At 39.8% G+C, this 22,367-nt stretch overlaps 1 protein-coding gene across 3 annotated transcripts in view; it reads left to right on the top strand.

Annotated features, from left to right (window-relative positions):
* The window catches only part of B3GALT1 (beta-1,3-galactosyltransferase 1), a 503,619-nt gene extending 491,517 nt beyond the window's left edge, over positions 1–12,102 (top strand). The window contains exons 1-2 of one of the 3 annotated variants that reach the window (XM_072810858.1): positions 6,402–6,549; positions 7,169–12,102. In XM_072810858.1, the coding sequence (XP_072666959.1) occupies positions 7,398–8,378 (981 nt within the window). In that variant the 5' untranslated portion in view covers positions 6,402–6,549; positions 7,169–7,397 and the 3' untranslated portion in view covers positions 8,379–12,102. Of the gene's footprint in view, positions 1–3,908; positions 4,041–6,401; positions 6,550–7,168 lie in introns of those variants that run through there. The other 2 variants (XR_012023653.1, XM_072810857.1) reach the window with 2 other exon arrangements.
* Positions 12,103–22,367: the final 10,265 nt, after the last annotated feature.

Below are 22,367 nucleotides of genomic sequence, written 5' to 3'. Positions count from 1 at the left end.
AGAGGAAGGGAGGAGGTTGGGCATCAGGATAACCATTTGCCAAATTAATGCAGCCGAGAAGAATCTCTGGCCTTTGGGGCTCGTTTATCAATTAGTTCTGTTGCGGTCTGAGTTCTTGTATTTCCCCACAGAATGAAGATTCTTTGATTTCACTCATACACCAGCTCTGAGGAAAGTCATTTGAGATCAAAACATTTTTCAGACAGGATCTCTCTTCCCCTCCCCGATATCATGATGGGCTGTACAGTGCGCTTCTCATCCATTACAAGAGCTTTTCATAAACATGAGTGGTTAGCCCTTTCTCTCCCTGCCTTCTCTTTTCTTTATTTTATTTTTCTGAATTTCTGTCTTCCTTTTATTCCTCTCTCAACTGGTTAAGATTGGGTTACTTTTTTTTCAACTGTCTTTTGTACCACGTTATAAAGTCACTACATAGATTTTAACGTTCACACCACTTTTGTAGTGCCATATGGTCTCTGAATATTCAGAATTGTTTCTGGATAATAGGAATGCTGGTAGTTTTGAGGTGACACTGGAGAATCGTCCTTATTCTCAAACCAAGTTAGTGTCTCACAAATTGTTGACCCCAATCTTTGGGAAAATTGCCACCCTCCTACCTCAACTTTCCCAAATAGTTAGGGTCGATTTTGTGTGGGTGGAGAGAGATATCTCAAAGGAAAGAGAAAGTGGCAGAGGCACAGGACTGTTTAAACCTATGCCACGCCTGATGTCTGGGTGGTTCAGTGGTTGAGCAAAGGCAAGATCATGATCCCCAGGTCCTGGGATCGAGTCCCTTATCAGGCTTCCCAGGGGGAGCCTGCTTCTCCCTCTTCCTACGTCTTTACCTCTCTCTGTGTGTCTCTCCTGAATAAATAAATAAAATCTTTAAAAAATAAAACTATGCCATGTTCTTCATGTGGTCTTACTAAAAAAAAAAATGAACTAGGTTTTTTTTTCATCCTAAAAATAAGCCATACTTTGTGTCCTTTTACACATTCATGTTTCTTTCTTCTTTGAATCCTAATTACACATTTTTCATCCTTTAAAAGCTGGTTTCCCCAAATCCAAGACTTAACCTGCTCAAATCAAGAAAATAAAATGTGAAGAAATGAAGTATTGGGGAGCCAAGTATTTCATTTTGTTGCTATCCAGGAAAGTAGATGTTATGGATGAAATTGTATCCTCCTCCCCCAAAAGACATGTTCACGTCCTAACCCCCAATCCGTCACAATGGGACCTTCTTTGGAAATAGGATCTTTACAGAAGTAATCAAATTGCAATGAAGTCATTAGGGTAAGCCCATATCTAATCTGACTCTGTCCTTATAAAAAGGGAATATTGGATACGCAGATACCCACAGGGAAGGGAAAATGCTGTCTAAACATGAATCCAGAGATCTAATTGATGCATCTATAATCCAGGAGTGCCAGAGATTGCCAGCAAATCACCAGAAGTTAGGAGAAAAGTAGAAAAATAGGGGATAGATTCTCATGCACAGCTCTTAGAAGGAACCACCCTGCCAACATCTTCTCAGACTTCCAGACTTCAGATTTGTGAAACAATACAAGGAACAACAGATATTGATGAGGATGTGGAGGAAGGGGAACCCTCTTGCATGGTTGGTGGGAATGCCAACCAGTGCAGCCACTCTGGAGAACAGTATGGCGGTTCTTTAAAAAGTTAAAAATAGATTTACCCTACGATTCAGCAATTATACTAGTAGGTATTTACCCAAAGACAAGACAGGAGCAGAGATCAAAAACCAAAAGATGCTCCTGATGAAGCTTTAATCCCAAGGAGGCAAGCAAAGAACCAAAACATTGGTAAAAGATGCAATGACTAGACTGGAGATCACAGGGCTTAAGTGTCACCCCTTCGGAGAGTGACCAATTCATCTACAGTTGCTCCCTTCCCGCTTGACTCAGCCTCTATCCCATTGCCCGACTTGCATACATCACTTATCGCTACCTGAAACTATTTTTGTATTCATTTATTGTACGTTTATCTTCTGCCTACAGTTCCTAGAAAGTAAGCCCCCATCTGTCTTACCAGACTGTAGAGCAGTGCCTGGTGTCTCTCACAGGCGTTCAGGGCATCTCTGATGGACAAATGAAGTAGATTTGAAAATCCAAGAGCAATCAAAACTTGGAGGTACTATATTCCTTGTGACCCCAGGGAGCAGAGGGGGCCTGTGCAGCCTTGGCCATGGGTGAGGAAAGCTCGTATGACTGCCAAGCCAACCCAGTGGCATCTGGAGCGTAGGAAGCCAGTACTGACTTGTACATGCCTGAGCCATGATGGAGAAGGACATGAGCTTGACACCCAAACTATACACGGTTCTACCCACTTGCTGCTGGATTTACTTTGAGACATATGAGAAAAGAATTTGGGCAAATGTAGGGGCCTTTTAAAAAATAAATGACTCAAAATACCAGATTGTGCGATGTGATTTCTGGGAGAAACCTGTGCTCCTTAAATTGAAAATTTTGCCCCATTAACTTGCTGAAAGGTGAAGGTGGATAGCTAGCTACTGAAGGGTTCTGTGAACAAGGTAATCTGCAATCCAGGAAGCCCCTGGGGAGGAAATCTTTCAAGTGGAGGAGAGGAATATTTCTATTGGGAGGGATTTGTATTTAATGGATGACAAGTGAATGTGTCATCGGAGGCGTCTGTGGTTGTAGTCAGGCCACTAAAAGGAATGACAGATGCTCTGTGAGCAACTTTGTATTTTAGTACATTAACGAGTCTGTTAAATGGGACTCTTTTAAATTTCATGAAACGGAAAGAACCCTCCAGAGGATTTTGCTTTGTGACATTCAGCTCCCTCCCTAGAACTTTTCAGCTGACATTTTCTTTGCTCTTTAGTGGACCTTTGCCTTTGTGTTTTCCAGAAAGAGAACAGAACTCTCTAGCAGGAAATCTGTAGTGTATTCCCTACACCAAAAAACTGACCACAATCCTATTTAGAAGAATCGATAGACCTATGTGCCCTGGACCCCCAAATCAAGAACTGATAAACTGACATAAACCCCTCATCCCCATTAGAACCTGTTCTTTACATCATACTATCTGCCTGTACAGCAGCATTTCCCCCAGAAACTCAGAGGGCTGGTGATGATCACTAATACCTATAATGTCGCCAGAGATAATAGAGATGTTATTTTTCCCCTTATTTCATCCTTAAGGCTACCGAGGCACAGAAAGCCACACAGCAAGTTAGAATTACTCAAGGAGACCCCGGATCGAGTCCCATGTTGGGCTCCCGGTGCATGGAGCCTGCTTCTCCCTCTGCCTGTGTCTCTGCCTTTCTCTCTCTCTCTCTCTCTCTCTCTCTCTCTGTGACTATCATAAATAAATAAAAAAAAATTTTAAAAAAAATAGAATTACTCAAGGAATAAAGCATGGATGTCTGGCCCATCACTGACTACTTCAAGCAGCATACGTAAATCACGCTTTCGAGTTACAAGCAGCATCACTGTTCTCTCTCATCTTTGCTCACATTGCTCTTTGTGTTCCAGAGGCAACTTTTTGTGTTTGTCTGGCCACCTGAGAAACCTGTGCTGTTGTACACGCAAAGGCTGTTTTTTGGTGCCCCTTGCCATTGCTACGCGTTATCCTTGGCCTTGCTTCAGATTCTAGGCTGGTTCTTTTTCCCATTTCAAATCTTCTGTTTTTATTGGTGATACCTTGTGTTTACTGGTGACCGAGATGTAATAGTACCGTGCTTACTTTTGTCCTCGTGTCTGGAAAAAAAAAAAAAAAAGTCAGTAGAAGGAGTGATTGTGTGTGTGAGTGTGAGTGCATGTGCGTGTTTCAGGATTTCAGAGGCCGGGAACTGCAAAGTGTCCCTGAACCTCCTCAACTGCTGCAGCTCTCCCCCGCTCCCAGCTTGAATCTGCTCTTTGCAGGTCATCATTTTCTGACGATCAGGGAGCCCCACAGAACTGGTGTCTTGCGGTGGGTAACCAACCAGAATGGACCAGGCAAAAATTCCAGCAGTGGACACACACCTAAGACAACAAAGGTACAGCTCGCAGGGAGTGTAGCAGCATGTGTTCCTCTGCCACCCTGGGCCCTCCCGTGCGGTCCTCACAGGCCTTGGGAAGCTCGAGATGAGGGCTCGCTTAGTCACTCACTCCCTAGCTGTGTGATCCTGAGCATCCTACTTAATATCTCTTGATTTTCCGTCTTCTCAACTGTAAAATGGAGACAGTACCCCTCCTGTAACACCGTAAGGGGTGAAGCTCTCTAAAATGCAGGCCCTGGAGCGCACAGCGCATGGACCAGCGCCTGGCGTACTACACACGTTTTGAAGTGAGACCTGTAATAACAACGGAAGAAGTGTCGGGTTTGTTAAGCTGTCCACGAGAGAATGCTCATTCTTCTATGAAAAGTGTTTCTGAATACATAAACTTACGTGCTCACCTATTTCTCTTATATTTCTCCCTCGTTTAGCTCTTTCTAAATCCCCCAATACCTGTTGCTATGGAGTCCTTTCCCCCAGAAAACCACACAGAAAGGTATCAGAGAAAACAATTTTTCACTTATTCCTCTGGGGCATAGAACTATGGGAGAAAGAAATCCTGAATATGAAAAAGAAATTGCCACCAAAATCAGTGGACAGGATTTGGTGAAGGTGAAATCCTCCCTTAACACCCTTTGGATTGCAAAGATGGGTGCCAAGCTATTCAGCTCAGAACACTTTCTAAGCACCACTCACCCCAGCTTATCTCAAGAGCTGGAAACTGCACCATCACCACCCTCCTCCCCAGCACCCCATCCTCTTCTCTTCCTCCACTGTTGGTAGTCCTGGCACACAACGTGCTTCTCATTTCCTGTCTTCGCATATGCTGATCCCTCTGCCTCAAATGTCTGGCTCTCATCCAGATCATTCTTACTTGCCCTTGAAGGTTCAGCTTAGAAAACTTTTGCATGGCACCTTCCCCAAGGCAGCCTCATTGTTTCACTCTGGGTAGGATGGGGGAGTACGATTCCCACCACAGTCTAAGGGAATGGGCACTCCAGGGCACCTGGGTGGCTCAGCGGTTGAGCCCCCTGATCCTGGGGTCTCGGGATCGAGTCCCAACACTGGGCTCCCTGCATGGAATCTGCTTCTCCTTCTGCCTGTGTCTCTGCTTCTCTCTGTGTGTCTCTCATGAATAAATAAATAAAATATTTAAAAAAAAAAAAGGAATGGCACTCTGTGGAGTTGCACTGTGTAGCCCACACGACCTGCTTCGCCCATGCCCTGTCCACCAGCTCTCATCTTCTGTGTACTCCAGTGGCCTTGTGATGAAATTTTTCATCTCTCTGTTTTGTTTCCATGAAGTCTTTCCTCCTAGACGAGGAGGAGTACGGGCTCTACTTCCATTTATCCAATACTTCACATGCACGCATGTGAGTAGGGTCTCGAGAAGAGAACCTGAGAGGTGCCTCTTCCAGTCCCCACTTTTGGTACACCAGCTTAGTAACAAGATGACTTTCCTAATTTAGCAGGAAAGTATGAAAAGTGACAAAGGTTCTGTGATGGTTAACGATAGGCTTATAAGCATCTAGAACAATGACAGAGAGAATTTGGTTTCTAATACCATCTTGAGACTCACTCACATCCCTTTGGCATTCAAATGGAGCCGCTGTCTGTATATCCCAAGTTGAGAAACCCTTTTCTGAACTCTATGGCTGGCTTCTCACTTCATTTCGCTTGCTATTTAAAGTTTCAAAGCTTGTTGCACATCACGTCCCTTTTATCAGCCATGCTGCACCTTAGAGCGGACATTTCCTTCAGGAGCCAAGGATACTGGAGCTTATTATTGAGTTATGGATTGGATGAAGGCCTGGCTATGCCTAGAGTCATGCTGCTTGAAGCCATTCTAATATTCATTTAGTTAGGACCGTAACCACACTGAGTTATTGCTGGTCTCATATGGATCATATATTCACAGTCAGCTCTTGGCTTTGACAAGAGGATGTGTATTATCTCTGCTATTGTCCATCATGTCTCTTCATTTCATTATGAGTATCTGGCTTGGAAGCCTGATATTCAATCTATAATCCCAGTTAAGTTTTTTCAACACAGTCTCTCTCTGTTCAAGCCCGTAGTTTTCTTTGAAGCAGACTTTGTTAAAGTTGCTACCCATTATCTACTATCTCTGGCTTCCAGGGCTACCGCATTTTGCTCTAACTGGGGAGGAAGAGACAATTTTTAACATGAATGGACGTCGTACCCTGGCATAAATTTTTTTACTGGCATGAGAGCGGCTCAAGTCCTAGAAAGGATTAGAGTTCTGGAGAACAGCTTTTTAATTTGAACACCAATTAAAGGGTTCTGTCCATCTTCATTGGATCTGTGGCCCCAAGCTCAATTGTGTCTCTTACTATATTCCTGCAGTTTACTTTAAAAGAATTGAAAGGGGCGAGCTTAATTTCATCAAAGGAACATCAGGATGAATTGTTGAAAACCACAAAAAGCGATGCCATTTAGATCGCCTCCAAAATGAATGCTGCCAGCTGTCTGAAAAGACACTTGGGTGCTGGTGTCCATGCCCGAGGGTAAGGCTCTTCTTCATCTGAGGCCTCCTAGGAAACTAAGAATTAGGGACTAACATGTGTGAGAGCCAAAATTAAGAAAAAGTGAGAAAAAGTACGGAATTACTTGTAAGTCAGAGCCCAGAGAGACCATTTGAGCGGAGATTTTTCCAGCGCGCATGCACACATTTTCAAATTCAGGGCTAGAGAAAGCAGAGGGATGTTGAGAACCGACTTCATCAGAATCGAGCGAACAAACGCTCAGACTTAGAAGCGTGGAGAAAAGGTAGGAGGCCCTGTGCTTGAAAGAAGCCTGTGATGTCAGAAGGTATTTTACAGCAAAGAAGTCCTTTTGTGAAGAGGGGAAACTCTTTTTTAATTACCAATGTTCAGTTTACTCCATGTTCTTCCAGAGTTTATAATCTAAGACTTGTTAATTTGGCACAAATATACATAAATCACTTCTGTCCAGGGGAGGAAAGGGAGGATGGCGGTGTCAGCAAGTTTTCAGTAGTGGTGGAAGTGAATGAATACATTTATGATTTTAGTCATCGTGGGTAATTCTAACACCCTTATTGTTTATTTGAGGATGTAAGGTGACTAAATAAATCTGAATCACAACTGTACTTTATTGATTTTGCAGAGTTTAGAGGAAGATTTATGAGACATGGAACCTTCCATCGGGTTTGGAAGAAAGTAGAGGGAATGCGGAGATGCCAGACCGCCACTAAGACCCATGGACAATCCCGTACTCACACTTCTTTATCGAACTTTAAGATTTATCAGTAATATGCTGCCTTTGCAAGATGAAAACAAACTAATGCCAAGAAGGCATATTCTTCGGTATTTGGAATAGACGTGCTCTCAAGACAATGGCTTCAAAGGTCTCCTGTCTATATGTTTTGACAGTTGTGTGCTGGGCCAGCGCCCTCTGGTATCTGAGTATAACTCGTCCCACTTCCTCCTACACTGGCTCCAAGCCATTCAGCCACCTAACAGTTGCCAGGAAAAACTTCACCTTTGGCAACATAAGAACTCGACCTATAAACCCACATTCTTTTGAATTCCTCATAAATGAGCCCAACAAATGTGAGAAAAGCATTCCTTTCCTGGTTATCCTCATCAGCACCACCCACAAAGAATTCGATGCCCGCCAGGCAATCCGAGAGACGTGGGGGGACGAGAACAACTTCAAAGGTATCAAGATAGCCACGCTCTTCCTCCTGGGCAAGAACGCCGATCCCGTTCTGAATCAGATGGTGGAGCAGGAGAGCCAGATCTTCCACGACATTATCGTGGAGGACTTCATCGACTCCTACCATAACCTTACCCTCAAAACATTAATGGGAATGAGATGGGTGGCCACTTTTTGTTCAAAAGCCAAGTATGTCATGAAAACCGACAGTGACATTTTTGTCAACATGGACAACCTGATTTATAAGCTACTAAAACCCTCCACCAAGCCAAGAAGAAGGTATTTTACTGGCTATGTCATCAACGGAGGGCCGATCCGGGACGTCCGCAGCAAGTGGTACATGCCCAGGGATTTGTACCCTGACAGTAACTACCCACCGTTCTGTTCGGGGACTGGCTATATCTTTTCAGCTGATGTAGCTGAGCTCATCTATAAGACCTCACTCCATACAAGGCTGCTTCACCTTGAAGATGTATACGTGGGACTCTGTCTTCGAAAACTGGGCATACATCCTTTCCAGAACAGTGGCTTCAATCACTGGAAAATGGCCTACAGTTTGTGTAGGTATCGCCGAGTTATCACCGTGCATCAGATCTCTCCAGAAGAAATGCACAGAATCTGGAATGACATGTCAAGCAAGAAACATCTCAGATGTTAGGATTTTTACCGATGTAAATACACTTCTTTTCTTTTTTAAGAAATGGGGCCTAGTGTGTTGGTATTTTACTGGTGTCACCAGGGGAAATGAACTGGCGTAGGGGTTTTGTAAAGTTTTTTCTTCCCTCTCCTAGTTTCTTTCTTGGATTACCAATTTCTAAGTGTTAGGCTCTGGTCATAGAAACAATACATGAGTTAGAAGGGCCAGATTTCATGCTCAGGTCCTGAGGCACTGCATTTATCTCAAAAAGCAACATCCTAACAACTGCTAGGATTTACATACTGTGCATCTGAGATAAAAATCTGGTTCTGGGAAACCGAGACTCACAGTAATGTCTTCATATCATCTCTGCAAAAATAAAAGTAAATAACTCTTTTTCAGAAATAATGCACAGTCAGGAAGACACACTCAATGTGATTATTAATATTATGTGTGCTGTTACATTGAATTTTTACATCTATTGCCATGTAATGTGTACAGTATTTGCGGTTCCACCAAGAAATGAACTTAGGCCTGGCAGGGAGGCTACAGCTAAATAAATCGAAATTTAAACTTGAAAATCAAATATTCTGTATGTTTGGAAGACAACTCTGCTTGCTCATCCAAGGATTAAAACTGGTCATCCGGTGGAATGTATATAAAATGCTACTTAACAAAATAAACAAGAGGGGTTTTTTGGGGTTTTTGTTGTTGTTGTTGTTGTTCTTTCAGAACAAACATTACCTGGTGCCTCCAAGGAGATTTTGCCAAATGTAATCTCACCTGCTTCCCTCCATAGGGTGTTGCTAAGTGCATTTTACAGTTTCTGGCTCAGGAAGGCACATGTGTAGAAAAAAAGTCAGGAGGGCAGAAAAACAATAAATTACACGGAGAAGATGCAAATTTACATATACATTATAATTAACATAGACAAACTTAGCAGTCATATCAGATGCCCCTCCCACGTATTTGCAAAGCATGTGAGATCATCTTTCAATGGATACCAATGTCATTGAGTGCTTTAGCCCTACAGTAATATTGTAACATCTGAAACATCCAAGTACCTCTAGCAGCAATGCTATTGGGAGGTGTTCTGGAAGCTCTGTGACTAAGGTCCACAGGAAGGAAGAGTGGAGAAGTTTGGAATCAGTTTCTCTTGATACCATCACACTTGTTGGGTCATGTGGGCATGCATCTTAACCTTGCTATGCTTCAGTATTCTCATTTATAAAATAGATGGAAAAAACACCTACCTCACAGGTGCTGTGAGAGCAAATTGCATTTGCTAAGTATTTTGAGATCCTTAGTTTACAAGGTGCTAATGCAGTATGTCATGCGTTATAACAAATGCTAAAATAATTAATTACAATCATGATCATCAGTAGTAGTAACATCACCTTAAATATAATTTATGCCAAAATAAAGATCGAATACAAACTATTCGTGCATCCGATTCTCCTAAGACTTTGACTTTTTCCCTGGATATCTTAGGTGTTTGGAGAAGCTTCAATTTCTCTATCATTTCTTCCGGTTTCAATGAATCAGTTTTTACTTCTGTGCATTGCCTTGATTTCCCAGGGTGCTGAAAGTGAAGGCAGCTGCCTTTCCTCGGGGAGGAGCCTCTGGTTGGAAGTAAGTTACAATAATTGAATCACATGCTTTGCAAAATGTGTAATATCCCATCAACTTAGATCTCAGGAAACATTGATCTGAATTCTCAATAAGAACTTTGAGGCCGGTAGAGCTAGTCCCCCTCTATCAGAAGAATAGGCATTCAGCAAACCCACACACTGCACAGCTTCTGCTCATTAAAAAACTTGTTTGTTTTCATTCAAAGACAGCCCTGCAACTGAAAGAATATAACTTTTAATCTCTTTCAATCTAACTTTTAGAAGCTCCCCCTAGAAGTTGATAGCAAACAAGTAAACAAAATGAACAAATGGAAGTCATGGCCTATTTCTTGACGACACTGGGTCTCTTATCCCCAGTCCAAAAGAATGCAATATGAGACAGGTCTTCCTGTCCTTCAGTACATCTTCATCAAACAGTCAGCTGGACTGCCGAGTTTGATTGGAAAACAGCATTAGGTAGCCTGGGGAGAGATGGATCAACACAAGGTGAGCCCCTCTCTCACCCCCAACCCTCAACTGCTGTGAGTTCCAGTCATTGGAAAAGTCTCATGACTCTGTACTTGGTTCGCGATTCCACCACGTAGCTGAATCAAGCCTCTGTCTTATACTAACTACCATCTTGCATTTACCTGATACTCAGTCAAGCCACCTTCGTGTCAAGGGATTGCACATTATAAACATCACATATGTACATCTATGAATTGTTTTGTGTGTGTGTATGCGTGTACATTATAGAGCCCTAATCTTTAAAAGGAGCAAAAATTGGAGAATCATATGTCTTAAAGAACTATTTCCTAACTTTTTTATGGTAGGTAGTGCCCATGTGACAAACATGTAAATATTCATCAAAGACCATATGTATATATTTTAAAGGCATTTTTTTCTTCTCCCCGTACGTATAGTTAGAATCTGCTTGTTATGTACATTTTCTTCTGCATGGAGCTTGGTGAGGCAAAGCCATTTGTCCAGTGTTTCAATAGCCAAAAGCATGTTTGCCCTTCATTTTTTGAATGTTAAAAAAAAAAAAAAGTTTAAGTCACGTGATCAGGAAAAAAGCTCTAATTTTCTACTTTTCTTAATTTTATGACACTGGCCAAACTATGGTTTCAATTATTTAAGCCATTTTTAAATGTATTTTCATTTCTCTTATATAAAATAATGTTTCAGACAGTATTGTACCAGGAGTCGTTCAGATAATTTTTATAAAAACCTTCTGATTGTCCCCCTACCTGTTTTGTTCATTATGCATTGGATAACAAAATGTATCAATAATTAGTGTCTGTATTCTTAGAATTTCTTTTTAAAATTTATTTTTGGAAAAAAGTTTGATCTTTGCTGGCTAGTTTGCAAGGCTTTGGGTCTTCTTATATCGGACCAAATGCCAGTTTCAATACATAATATCATATTTTTAAATAACCAGACTCAAAAAATGAAGATCATTTTCGATTTGGATCAAATTCTAGAACCCTTTGTGTGATGATACAGGGGAAACAAACTCCTGACAGAGAAGCTAAGAAAGAAGTTTTTCAATCAAAAATCTCTTCTATCAAAAGACAATGGAACATTTACATAAAGCTTCTGGGATTCCTTTTCTACCTTTCCTAATATGTGGGTTTAGTGGGGGGAATTGATTATGTCATTTCTTCTGTAAAGGTGAGGATAGTTTTTATAAGCAACAAAGTAACTTGTGAATGAAAGAAGTAATTTACTAGAAACGCTTGTTGATGATAATTGACATTTAGGTATATCGTTATATATGAATGATTGTTTATTTATGTATTTATTTGTCAGAATTGTACATACTATTTCGCCAAACGTAATTGTCTGTAAAAGTGCACTCTCCAGGTTTGTAGTACTATTTAGGGTTACATGGGTTGCCAATCAAGCTGCTAATCAGAATACTATTTTTTGTATCAATGTTATAAAACTGAAAAATGACAAATAGATGCTGAAGATGTCTTTACATTCAGTTTCTTCACCTTCCTCTTGAATTGTAAACTGTCGATTGAAAGCACGATGCCAATGTATAAGCCCATCTGTCACGAGGAAGATTATGGTTCCATAAAGCTGATTTTTTAAAAACCATTGGGACAAATAAACAGAAGGAGAAGATATTTTCCAGTTTGCTTCTTTTATGAAAAAAAAATCTCTTTGGTGAAATGTGATCATTAAAATTAGCCAGTGCCCTGTTATCATTAACCTTCTCCACAACCTCAACATTGATTAGAGCTCACATCGTTCAGAGCTCATCCCGAGAGCCCCACTGCAGCTTAACAGTCAACTTAGGGATGGTTTGGTCCAGTAGATCATGGGCTGCTCCAAGATTTAGGAAACCGATATCTCCCTTGCCCCTTGGCAGCCTCAGGAAAGCCTCTGTTTTAAATCCTATGGGTTGAACATGGCAACTTCTTCCAATTCAGAGAGCATTATATTGATAATGCGTTTGGTGAATTAGGACATATTAAGGTCAAAGCAAAACTGCCATTCTTATGAGTCATCCATATATATCCTTTAGAATGTTGGCATACTATTTTAAAACTTTGCTCAGACTGGAAAAATGCTATTCAGGCATTCTTTACGGCAGACAAATAGATGCTGATTGCTGATGCCTGACTTTGTAAGCAAGAGACTAATAGCTATTTAAGAGACAAAAGTTCCTGTTATCAACCCTGCATTAGCTTAAATAGGTCTTCGCTTTTTAATGGAAATTTAACCAGATTTACTACTGCTGTACCTCAGAGTTCAAAAAGTTAAGTCCAATAGGTGAGCTCAAATACATGAGTTAACAATGAAAACATAAAACCTATAGATTTATATTCAGAGTGACTCTTTTGAAGGACCAACATCTCGAGCAATGTTGTAAAAGCACAGTCTTAGACCAGAAGCATCAGCACTGAGTCAGAATTGGTTAGAAATGCAAATTCTTGGAACCTACCAGAAACTTGAGGGTGTGGCTTCCCAATATATTTCAACAAGCTGGTGGTTAGGTGATTCTCGGGCACACAAAAGTCGAGAATGCTGCTGGGGGCGGGCAAACTACCTTCTGCAAACCACGTCTAACCTGCTGCCCACAGGCTAAGGGTGGTTTCAGGATGAATATTTGTGAAGATTCCACGAGGGGAGACACTAACATTGAACCCCAACTAAGCAACATGTTTTCCCCACGGTAAGAATTCTACTCTTCTCAATGGATGTGTATTGCATATATATGTATATACTTATTATTTTATTATATTTTAATTTCATTAATACAAACTATGGAAATCTGTTTCTTGCTATATATATGCTTATTTTATCATATTTTAATTTCATTAATACAGAAACCATGGAAATCTGTTTCTTGTTATTTCAGTACATTTCTATATCTTCAATTTTCCCTGTTAGCCCACAAGCTTGAAGTATTTATCATTTGGTCCTTAACAGGAAAAATTTTTCAACCTTTGACTTAGAGAAACAGAGAGACATCTGACAAAGGTGTTACATACAAATTTTCTCCAATTGTAAGTGAGAAGTCACATCAATAAAGGGTACTGGAATTGTTCCCATGCAGCCAGGAGAATGACAATGTAGTCATGATGATGAATTGCGTCAAAAACCAACAGCTGCATATATTTTTAAATATTTCCTTTTTCTCTCTGGGTGATTTTAAAAAATTATAAAAACTTGATTCTAATTGTAACAATTATCCAAAGCTTAATTAATATATTGCTTAAAGATGTGTGGGTATTAGACCTAAGAGGGTGGGTTTCATATAGCTTGATTATCATAATTACAAGCATTCTATTTTCTCATTTACTTAATTGATTGTCAAAGCTTTCCAGATAAATTCACAATGCTGGAAGAGAATTGAATACATTTCTGAGAGAAAAAAAAATGGGGCTATTTAGAAGAACGATGTGTCCCAGAATATAATCCATGTGAGCATGAAAAATTGCCCTTGATAATATCTCCTTACCTCTTTGCTGGTTAAAATAGGCATTTTTGTGAAATGAAAAAGAAATGAATGAAAAAGTATTATTGATTCAACTACATCTATAATAACACCAGCTCCACTGTCTCTTCAGCCAGAGGTGCCTCGCACTCAAGAAAAATTTTCCATTTAGTTTTCCTTATAGAATCTATTAGTTTGGTACATTATGTCGACTATTTGTTATGCCTCTTGCAATGACCTCAGTCCTCACCTGGGGGGAGCATGACGTGAAAGGTGATTTATTCTCTCTCTAAGGTTTATTCCAGAGCGTTTACTCAGCAGTGGCTGCTTGATATGGCAGTCTGGACAGTGGTACGTGTGGGGGTTTTGTGATGAAGACTATTTTTCAGCAGAGACAAGGATAACCTCACCAAGAGAGAGGTGAGGGAAAAGAACACACCAGAGACTTTCTCCCATTACAAAGCCTTAAATTTTCAGTGTCCATTCCTCTGGTCTGTTGTTAAATCCTAACAGTAGCCCCATGAGATAGTGTTACTGTTATCTCAATTGACAGATTAGGAAACTGAGGCAACAGAGAATTGTGTGACTTACAGAGTGAGCTCAGGCACTCTGGCTCTAAAGTATGTGTCTATAACCAGCTCAGCCCGCTACTTCTGAAAGTAAGAACATATACCCCAACCCCCATCACCCTGACCTGTGTAATTATTACAATTTGTTTTCAGATTAGAACTACCCCCACCACCACCACTTTGCTTGAGTTATAATTTAAGCACTTTAACATTCACCCCTTTTAAGTGTACAGTTCTATGAGTTTTGACAAATGATACATTTGGGATGATCTGCCACCATAATCCAGATAAAGAGCAGTTCCATCACCTCCCAAATTCTTTTGCCCCTTTATAATCAGCCCCTTTCTCCAGTCCCTGGCAGTCACTGATCTCTTTCCAAACTTCTATTTTACATGATTTGCATTTCACTTACTAGTCGTCATATATAATGCTTAATGTTTAGAAAAAGTTTTTTCAGATAACCTATTCTGACAATTTAGTACAAAGAAAAGGAAAAACCCGGAAAGGAAGAGAGTAGAAGACAAAAGAAAAAAAAAAAAGCTTAAGGAAATAGTTAAAAAATAATAATAATAATAATAATTAATGTGAAAACACAGGTAAAAATTCCAGAATTTAAAAATAAATTCTTGATTGATTGGATAATATCCAAATCTAATGCATAGTAGTAAGAAGGTGCAAGTCAAAAATCTATAACCCCTCTCTCTGAGTCTAGCTCAGCTCAAGAGGAACTTTTAACAGAACTTCTTCAGAGCTCACACACTACGTTTCTGTAAAGTAGAAAGAACAATCTATAAGTTCAATTATACTTTTTTCCCCTCTTGGAAGCAAAGGATCCTCTGGAGAGGCATCCATCACTGGCTAGCTCATTAAAAAGGCAAGCCCTCTCTGCACTGGGGGATTTGTCTCCACACCGGTCTCAAACCACACTCAGACAAGCTCTATTTCTGCATCTGTTGGTCTCTTCAACATATGCTACTCCACATTTCCTTTAGGAAAAGAGAACTTCACAACTACAGGTTTCTCTTCAAACTTTATCGACAGAAGTATGTGAGTTAACTTGGAAAGCATGCCATTTGTAACAATATGCTCCTCGGTTCCTACAGGCAATCCAAGCTGGAAGCAGCACGGCTGTGGGAGCAAACAGGAGCCTGGGGGCACAGGGAACAGCATGAGGGACACATACACTCTACAGCAATGTTTCCCAGGTTGTAATGTGCCTAGTAATTACCTGAGAATCTTGTTAAAATGCAGATTAGTAGTTCAGGGTACAGCCAAGGTTCTGATTTTCTGATAAGCTCTCAGACCACACCGATACTCTTGTATCGAGATTCAAGGCTAGATTCTCGATGGAGATACTAGCATTCATTAAGCATCTATTATGGACCATACCAAAGGCTTTCACATATTGCCTCTAAATCTTCAGAAAAACTTCTTAAAAGGTATGAAGGATTAAGGTGAGGTTTGAGTTTCTAGTGCCGTCTTGGGTTAAAAACTCTTTCTTTTTCCTTCTCGTATATATTTCCTCTAAGACCTTATGGGAGAAGGTTAAGGTCCTAGAGGAAGCAATACACACCCAAGAAACAAAAACAATGAGAGGCAGAACAATCTACTTAAAATATCACACTATTATTTTGCTGACGCGGTGCCTGTTAGCCCAATAAAGGATTCTATCTTAAAATCAAGTTGGCATTCAGGACACCTAGGTGGCTTAGTCAGTTAAGGATCTGCCTTTGGCTGGGATCATGATCCCAGGATCCTGGAATCGAGGCCTACATCAGACTCCCTGAATAGCAGGGAGCCTGCTTCTCCCTCTCCTCTCTTTGCCCCCCTCCCACCTCATGCTCTCACTTGCTTGCTTGCTTGCTCTCGCTGTAGAAACAAAACAAAACAAAACAAAAACACACACACACAAGTTGGAACTCCTAGTTTAGGTCCTGGTGAAAGAGAGATGGCTTCATCTTTTCCACCAATCACACACAAGCTTAAGGTAGGAAGACTGCATAGCCCACAGAGAGGAGAGAGGAAGGATGCATGAGCAGGCTACAGAACTGCTACCAGATCATGGACACAAGAGAAACAGAAGGAAAGCAGCAGAGAGAGAAACCCATATGTCATCTGTCCACAAATAGTGACCCTCCCCCATAGGCATAAATGTGACTAATCATCATCATAGAATATGACCATTCAGATTAGTAATCTGACCTCTTGTGGAGAAACGATGATCAGGGTGAGAGAAAGGAAGCTTTTTTGGCATGATACCAGAAACTAGGGGGTCCCTCCCATAGAGGAATCCAGCATATATTGTTGGCACCATTTTGAGGTTGAGGAATATAGGAGCTGAAGAAATTGTCAGTTGATAACCAGAAGGATAGTATTCAGTCCCCAGATCTTTTGACTGGAGTTCATATGCTTTTTCCATTATATCCTACTGCTCTCCATACCATTCACAATTTTTAAAACAAAAGAGGGGGAAACTCTGGCTTTCAAGTATATACACATTAAAGGTCATATTAGCAATATACCCAAGGCCAAATGGACAGTCCATGCTTGAAGTAACAAACAAGTCTGGAAAATCAGCACAAAACAAAAGAGATCCAGAATCCAAATTTGCCGCCCAAAGACTGTGTAAATAGCGGATATAACAATTTCAAAATCTAGGCAAAAGTAAAAAAAATAATAATAAGTTTAGGACACCTATCAGAATTACTTAATATTAAATGGCAAAACAAAGAGAACTGGATTTTTCTGGCAGAAATCCTCATCCAGGAATGCTTCTAACTGCCATGAGCAAGGTTGTCTACAGGATCCTGAGGGAGGGTTGTACCTCTACTTTGAATCTAGAAGTAACCTACATCAGATGTAGCCACAAACGAAATAAATGTTTTTCAATAAGAACACAGAGCGCACTTTGCAAAGGCTTTGCACATGCTTTTTTTTATTTTCAAGGCAAATGGAAGGAGGAGAAAATGACTCCAGTAACAAAGGAAGAGAGTCAGCAATAGAGACAGTAAGAACTTCTGAAACGGACCGTGAACAAGGAGCAGCAGGAAGGAAGGAAAGTAAGTAAGAGAACAGAAAACAGTAATTCAGAGTGAGGTGAAGATGAAGAAAACACCTGTTTTCAGATTATGTTGACCAATGTTACTTTGCTTTTGCCATTGTGAAAAGTATCTAGGTATCAGAGATTTCAAGCCACTTTTCATCAAATTTTTTTCTAGGTAGAGAAGTTTCAAACAGGGGGGCGAATCCGCAGAGGCAGTTGTCAATCTGTGCTTTTTTCTTTCTTTTTTTTAAAATATTGTATTTATTTATTCATGAGAGAGAGAGAGAGAGAGGCAGAGACACAGGCAGAGGGAGAAGCAGGCTCCATGTAGGGAGCCTGACACGGGCCTCGATCCTGGGTCTCCAGGATCACGCCCTGGGCTGAAGGTGGCGCTAAACCACTGAGCCACCCTGGTTGCCCCTCTGTGCTTTTTTCTAAGATGATATTTATCAATTCACATTTTCTTATATATCAGGTTCCTTTTTTGCTAGTTTCTTTTCCTTTCCTTACTTCAGTTTTATAATTATTCTCAGTTGGTTCTGATACCTGGACCAGAAATGCTACAGTCTTTTACATTAAGTTTTGCAGGTGTGTTATAACTAAATCCCAGAGGTTGGACTTGCTTGGATTTCCACAGGCGCGGATTAAGTGAAACCTTTTCAGTGGAAAAGCGATCATTAGATACTCTTCTCTCCACATTGGAAGACAGGCACAACCTAAGGCAAACTCGCTTTAAAGACTAGCTTTAAGATCAAACTCAAGGGAAGCCTTGGTGGCTCAGTGGTTGAGCACCTGCCTTCGGCCCAGGGTGTGATCCTGGAGACCTGGGATCGAGTCCCACATCAGGCTCCCTGCATGGAATCTGCTTCTCTCTCTGCCTATGTCTCTGCTTCTCTGTGTGTCTCTCATAAATAAATAAATAAAATCTTAAAATAAAACTCAAAAGCAAAATTAAAAGATACACATTAGGTTTCTGATAAACTATAAGATCAATTTCAGTTGAGAAAGCTATCATTTTGCTTTATTACTCTTGGGTAGATGGTAGAATGTTGATGGAAGTCCATGGAGGCATATTCATTCATTCATTCATTCAACTATTAATTCAGTATGTATTTCCTGAGGGCTAACCAGAAATCAGACACAATGTTAGTACCAAGTGTTTACACATTTAGGAGTGGATTGTTGAATATTCCTGACAGCCCAATCTTCCTTGCTGTTTAAAATCAAGATATGCTTCTTAGAATTTCTAATTCCTGGATGATTTAGTGGGAACTAGTTCACTATAGAAGAACTTGTGATCCCATGATCTCCAAGCCAGCATTTTTGCTCCATGGAATCAGCATTTTATTCTTTCATGAATAAACCTAATGGATTAGAATATGATTGATTAGTGTCTATTAACCAGAAAAGAAACGTACTAATGGGTATGTAGTTCTGTACATTTAAGTCTCTCAAATACTAAATCCATTCTTATTGCAATGTAAATTGTGTTTGAGCCCCAACCCCAACCCAAAACCAGTAAGTATCACTTATATTATGCACTGATACTTTCATTTCTTCAAACAAATGGAAAATTATACAAAACTCTAAATAGCTTTAATAATTTAGAATTAAAATATATTTCTATGAAATTAAGAAAAGCAGATTGCACCATGGGCAATAAAATTTGCTGAAAAGCTATAAGCTAGCAAACCTGTCCCAGCCCCCTATCCTGAATCAGCAGCCATATGCAGTCTGTATTCACAGCTATGCATGGGCAACTGGATATGGTTTGAAATCTCCAGACCATTCAGCAATTGCCCAACTAGGGTGAAGGCATCTGTCACTTAACTTTACAGAAATGTTCAACAAGGGCTTGTTTAAAGTCTTCTCCCCTATTGACTAATTGAATTTAAATTAAAAATAAAGTCTTCTCTCCTATATCAAGGTAGCTACTCCGTGGTCTGGGGTGATTTCCCCACCCTATACCTCCATTTTACTCAACCTTCAAGACTCAAGTCAAATGCTAGTGATTGATATTCTTTATTGCCCCTTCATAACTCAAAAAAAGCATGCAGGTATGGACAACCATAGTATGAGAGTGGTAGGGCTCCTCAAAGTACAAAATCCTTCACAAATTCATTTGATTAGACCACATAGTCTCTCTAAATAGAAGTTTCACCAAATATAATGCTGAAGTCACAAACACCACCTACTGTCAATCTATTATTTTAAGAAGAGGATTTCCTGGGTCATTGCCTTTCATGTTTAAAGAGTAGATGAGCTCCTTTAGAATGGATCAAAACAATGATTACCAACCTTAGACTTTGCAGACATTATTTATCTTCTCCCCAAATCTGGTCCTTTCCAATTTTCCCACCTCTAAAATTGGGCCTATTAGCTCTAGTTCAAGTTGGAAATCTGGGAACCAGCCTTATTTGATTCTAATCTACATCCCCTTCCAGACCATGGTCTCCATAAAGGCAGGGATGGTGTCTGCTCTGTCCATATTGTATGTTCAACACCCAAAACAGAGTCAGACAAAGAAGGTACTCAGTAAGCACTTAATAAATAACTAAATTAACTAAATTTTCTGTTATCTCAAGGAAAATTCCTAAGTCTCAAACAGATCTCAAAATAAAATTAATTTTCCCCTATTCTAATTTTTCTTTTAATTTATTTCATCCTTTAAGATTGATAGGATAAAGGTCATAAATCATAAAATCTAAGAATGCCAGAAGAGGCTTCTATGTCCTAATTCAACAAATTTCAGTTCAGATGAGTACTCATCCCACTTTGCTTTACTTAACTCCAGATACAGGGAGCTCATTCATTCCTAAGCCACCGATTCCCTTCCTGGACAGGTCACTGGATTTCCTTTAGCTATTAGAAAATAATTATCATTTTGTCCCTTCATCCTTTCTTTTTTCCCTTAAGCTTCTTCTTATGTAATCTTTGTAACACAGATCTGATCGTATTATTTCATCCCAACCCAAAGGTTCCCTATGGCTGCAGAATGAAGGTTAAATACCTTTAGAAATAAGTTTACCAGAACCTGTTTTCCTCTCAAGCATTATTTCTCACTTCTCTGTGCTCTGGCTACACTCCACACATTCCCTCGCTTGTCTCTGGGCTTTTTAACGTTATCCTCTCTGCTTGAGCCTCTCTTCTTCCCTCTTCCTTCTGCTATTTTTCCACCTCTTCATCTGGATAATTGCTCCCAATCTTTCATCCTCAGCTCAGAAGACCATCATTCTAAAAGCCTTCTTAGACACCCCTCTCCACTAACTCTGAGCTATACTCTATTTGCTTTCAATGTACCCTGTCTTTTTAAATCTGATGGTCATCCAACTTCATGGTAATTATCCATTGATTTATCTCTATTTCCCCCCAGAGTTCCATAAAGGCAAAGATTGCATCCACCTTTATTCATTTATTCAGTCAGTTTTGCATTTATTTAACAAATTTTGATTGAGCACCTATTATGTACCATGACCGTTCTTATCACTGGGAAAATAGCAATAAACAAAACATTCAAAAAATCCTTGCCCTTATACTTTCTAGTTTCCCCTTGTTCATAATTTTAGAGCCAATTCTTACAACAGTACTGATAGTATATGTTCTTTAACTCATTCATTAATTCAATAAATATATACTGAGCACTGCACTAGGAGCAGGGAATATACTACTGAACAAAGTAAACTCAATCTTTACTCTCACAGAGTGTATATTAAATTAAATTAATTAAAGGAGACAAATTTCAAGCTAATAATATACAAATATTTAAAACTGAGTTTTTGGCTACTTTTCAGAAGGTGATTTATTCTATGCCCTGTTTTTGAAATATCACATCTTTATTCATTAGAGTAGAGGTCAGCAAAATATGACCCACCACCTGTTTTATAAATAAAGTTTTACTGGAACACAGCCATGGCCATTTGCTTATAAATTGTCTATGAACCATACGAGGAAATGAAAGATACCTGATGTGGATGAAAAATGGTGAGCTGGAGGTGGAATTAGAGATAATTCTGGAATGGGAGGGAGAACCGAATCATACAAATCCCTGGAAGCCAAATTAGTTTAGATTGAAATCAAATTTGGTGGTTCTTAAATTTTTCCAAGTGTGAAAACTGAAAGAGAAGACTTTTGAAAAATAAAGATTCTAACAGAGATTATAAGCTTTTAGCAATCTGTATTTTTAATAAGAAATCTGTTTAGGAATCTACAATGTTAATAAGAATCCCAAGTGGGCCACAGATCACACTTGGAGAACCTTCAAAGGGTTTTGAGGAGGGCAATAACATGGCTTGAGTTAAGTTTTAACCATCTGGAGTGCTGTGCAGAAAATGAACTCGAGAGAAGCAAATTGAAAACCATGGGCATCTTTTTTGGGGCGTAGAGGTATGGGAAAATCATTTTCCTAATCAGTTTTCTGTTATAGCCATGTATATTTTTTCTTTATTAACAAATAATTCATGTACAAAAAAGTTGGTTCTTTTAAAATGTACAATTTAGGGCCTTCAGTATATTCTCATAGTTGTATGTTGATCAATACTATTGAATTTCAGAACATTACATCACCCCAAAAAGAGGCCCCATATCCATCAGCAGTCACATTCCATTCTCGTCCCTTCAGCCCCTGGAAACTACTACTGTGTTTTCTATTTCTATGGATTTACCTATTCTGGACATTTTGCATAAATACAACTATAAAGTATGTTACCTTTGGTGTTTCGCTTCTTTGGCTTAGTGTAATGCTTTCAAGGTTCATCCACGTTGTAGCACATACAAGAACTTCACTCTTTTGTGCTTGGATAAACACTCTATTTTATGGATATACCACATTTACCTGAA

The sequence above is a fragment of the Canis lupus genome, chromosome 34 (assembly GCF_048164855.1).
Source record: "Canis lupus baileyi chromosome 34, mCanLup2.hap1, whole genome shotgun sequence".
Taxonomy (NCBI): Eukaryota; Metazoa; Chordata; class Mammalia; order Carnivora; family Canidae; genus Canis; species Canis lupus.
Note: the sequence above shows the minus strand (reverse complement) of the source record. Positions and strands in the feature narration are given on the sequence as shown.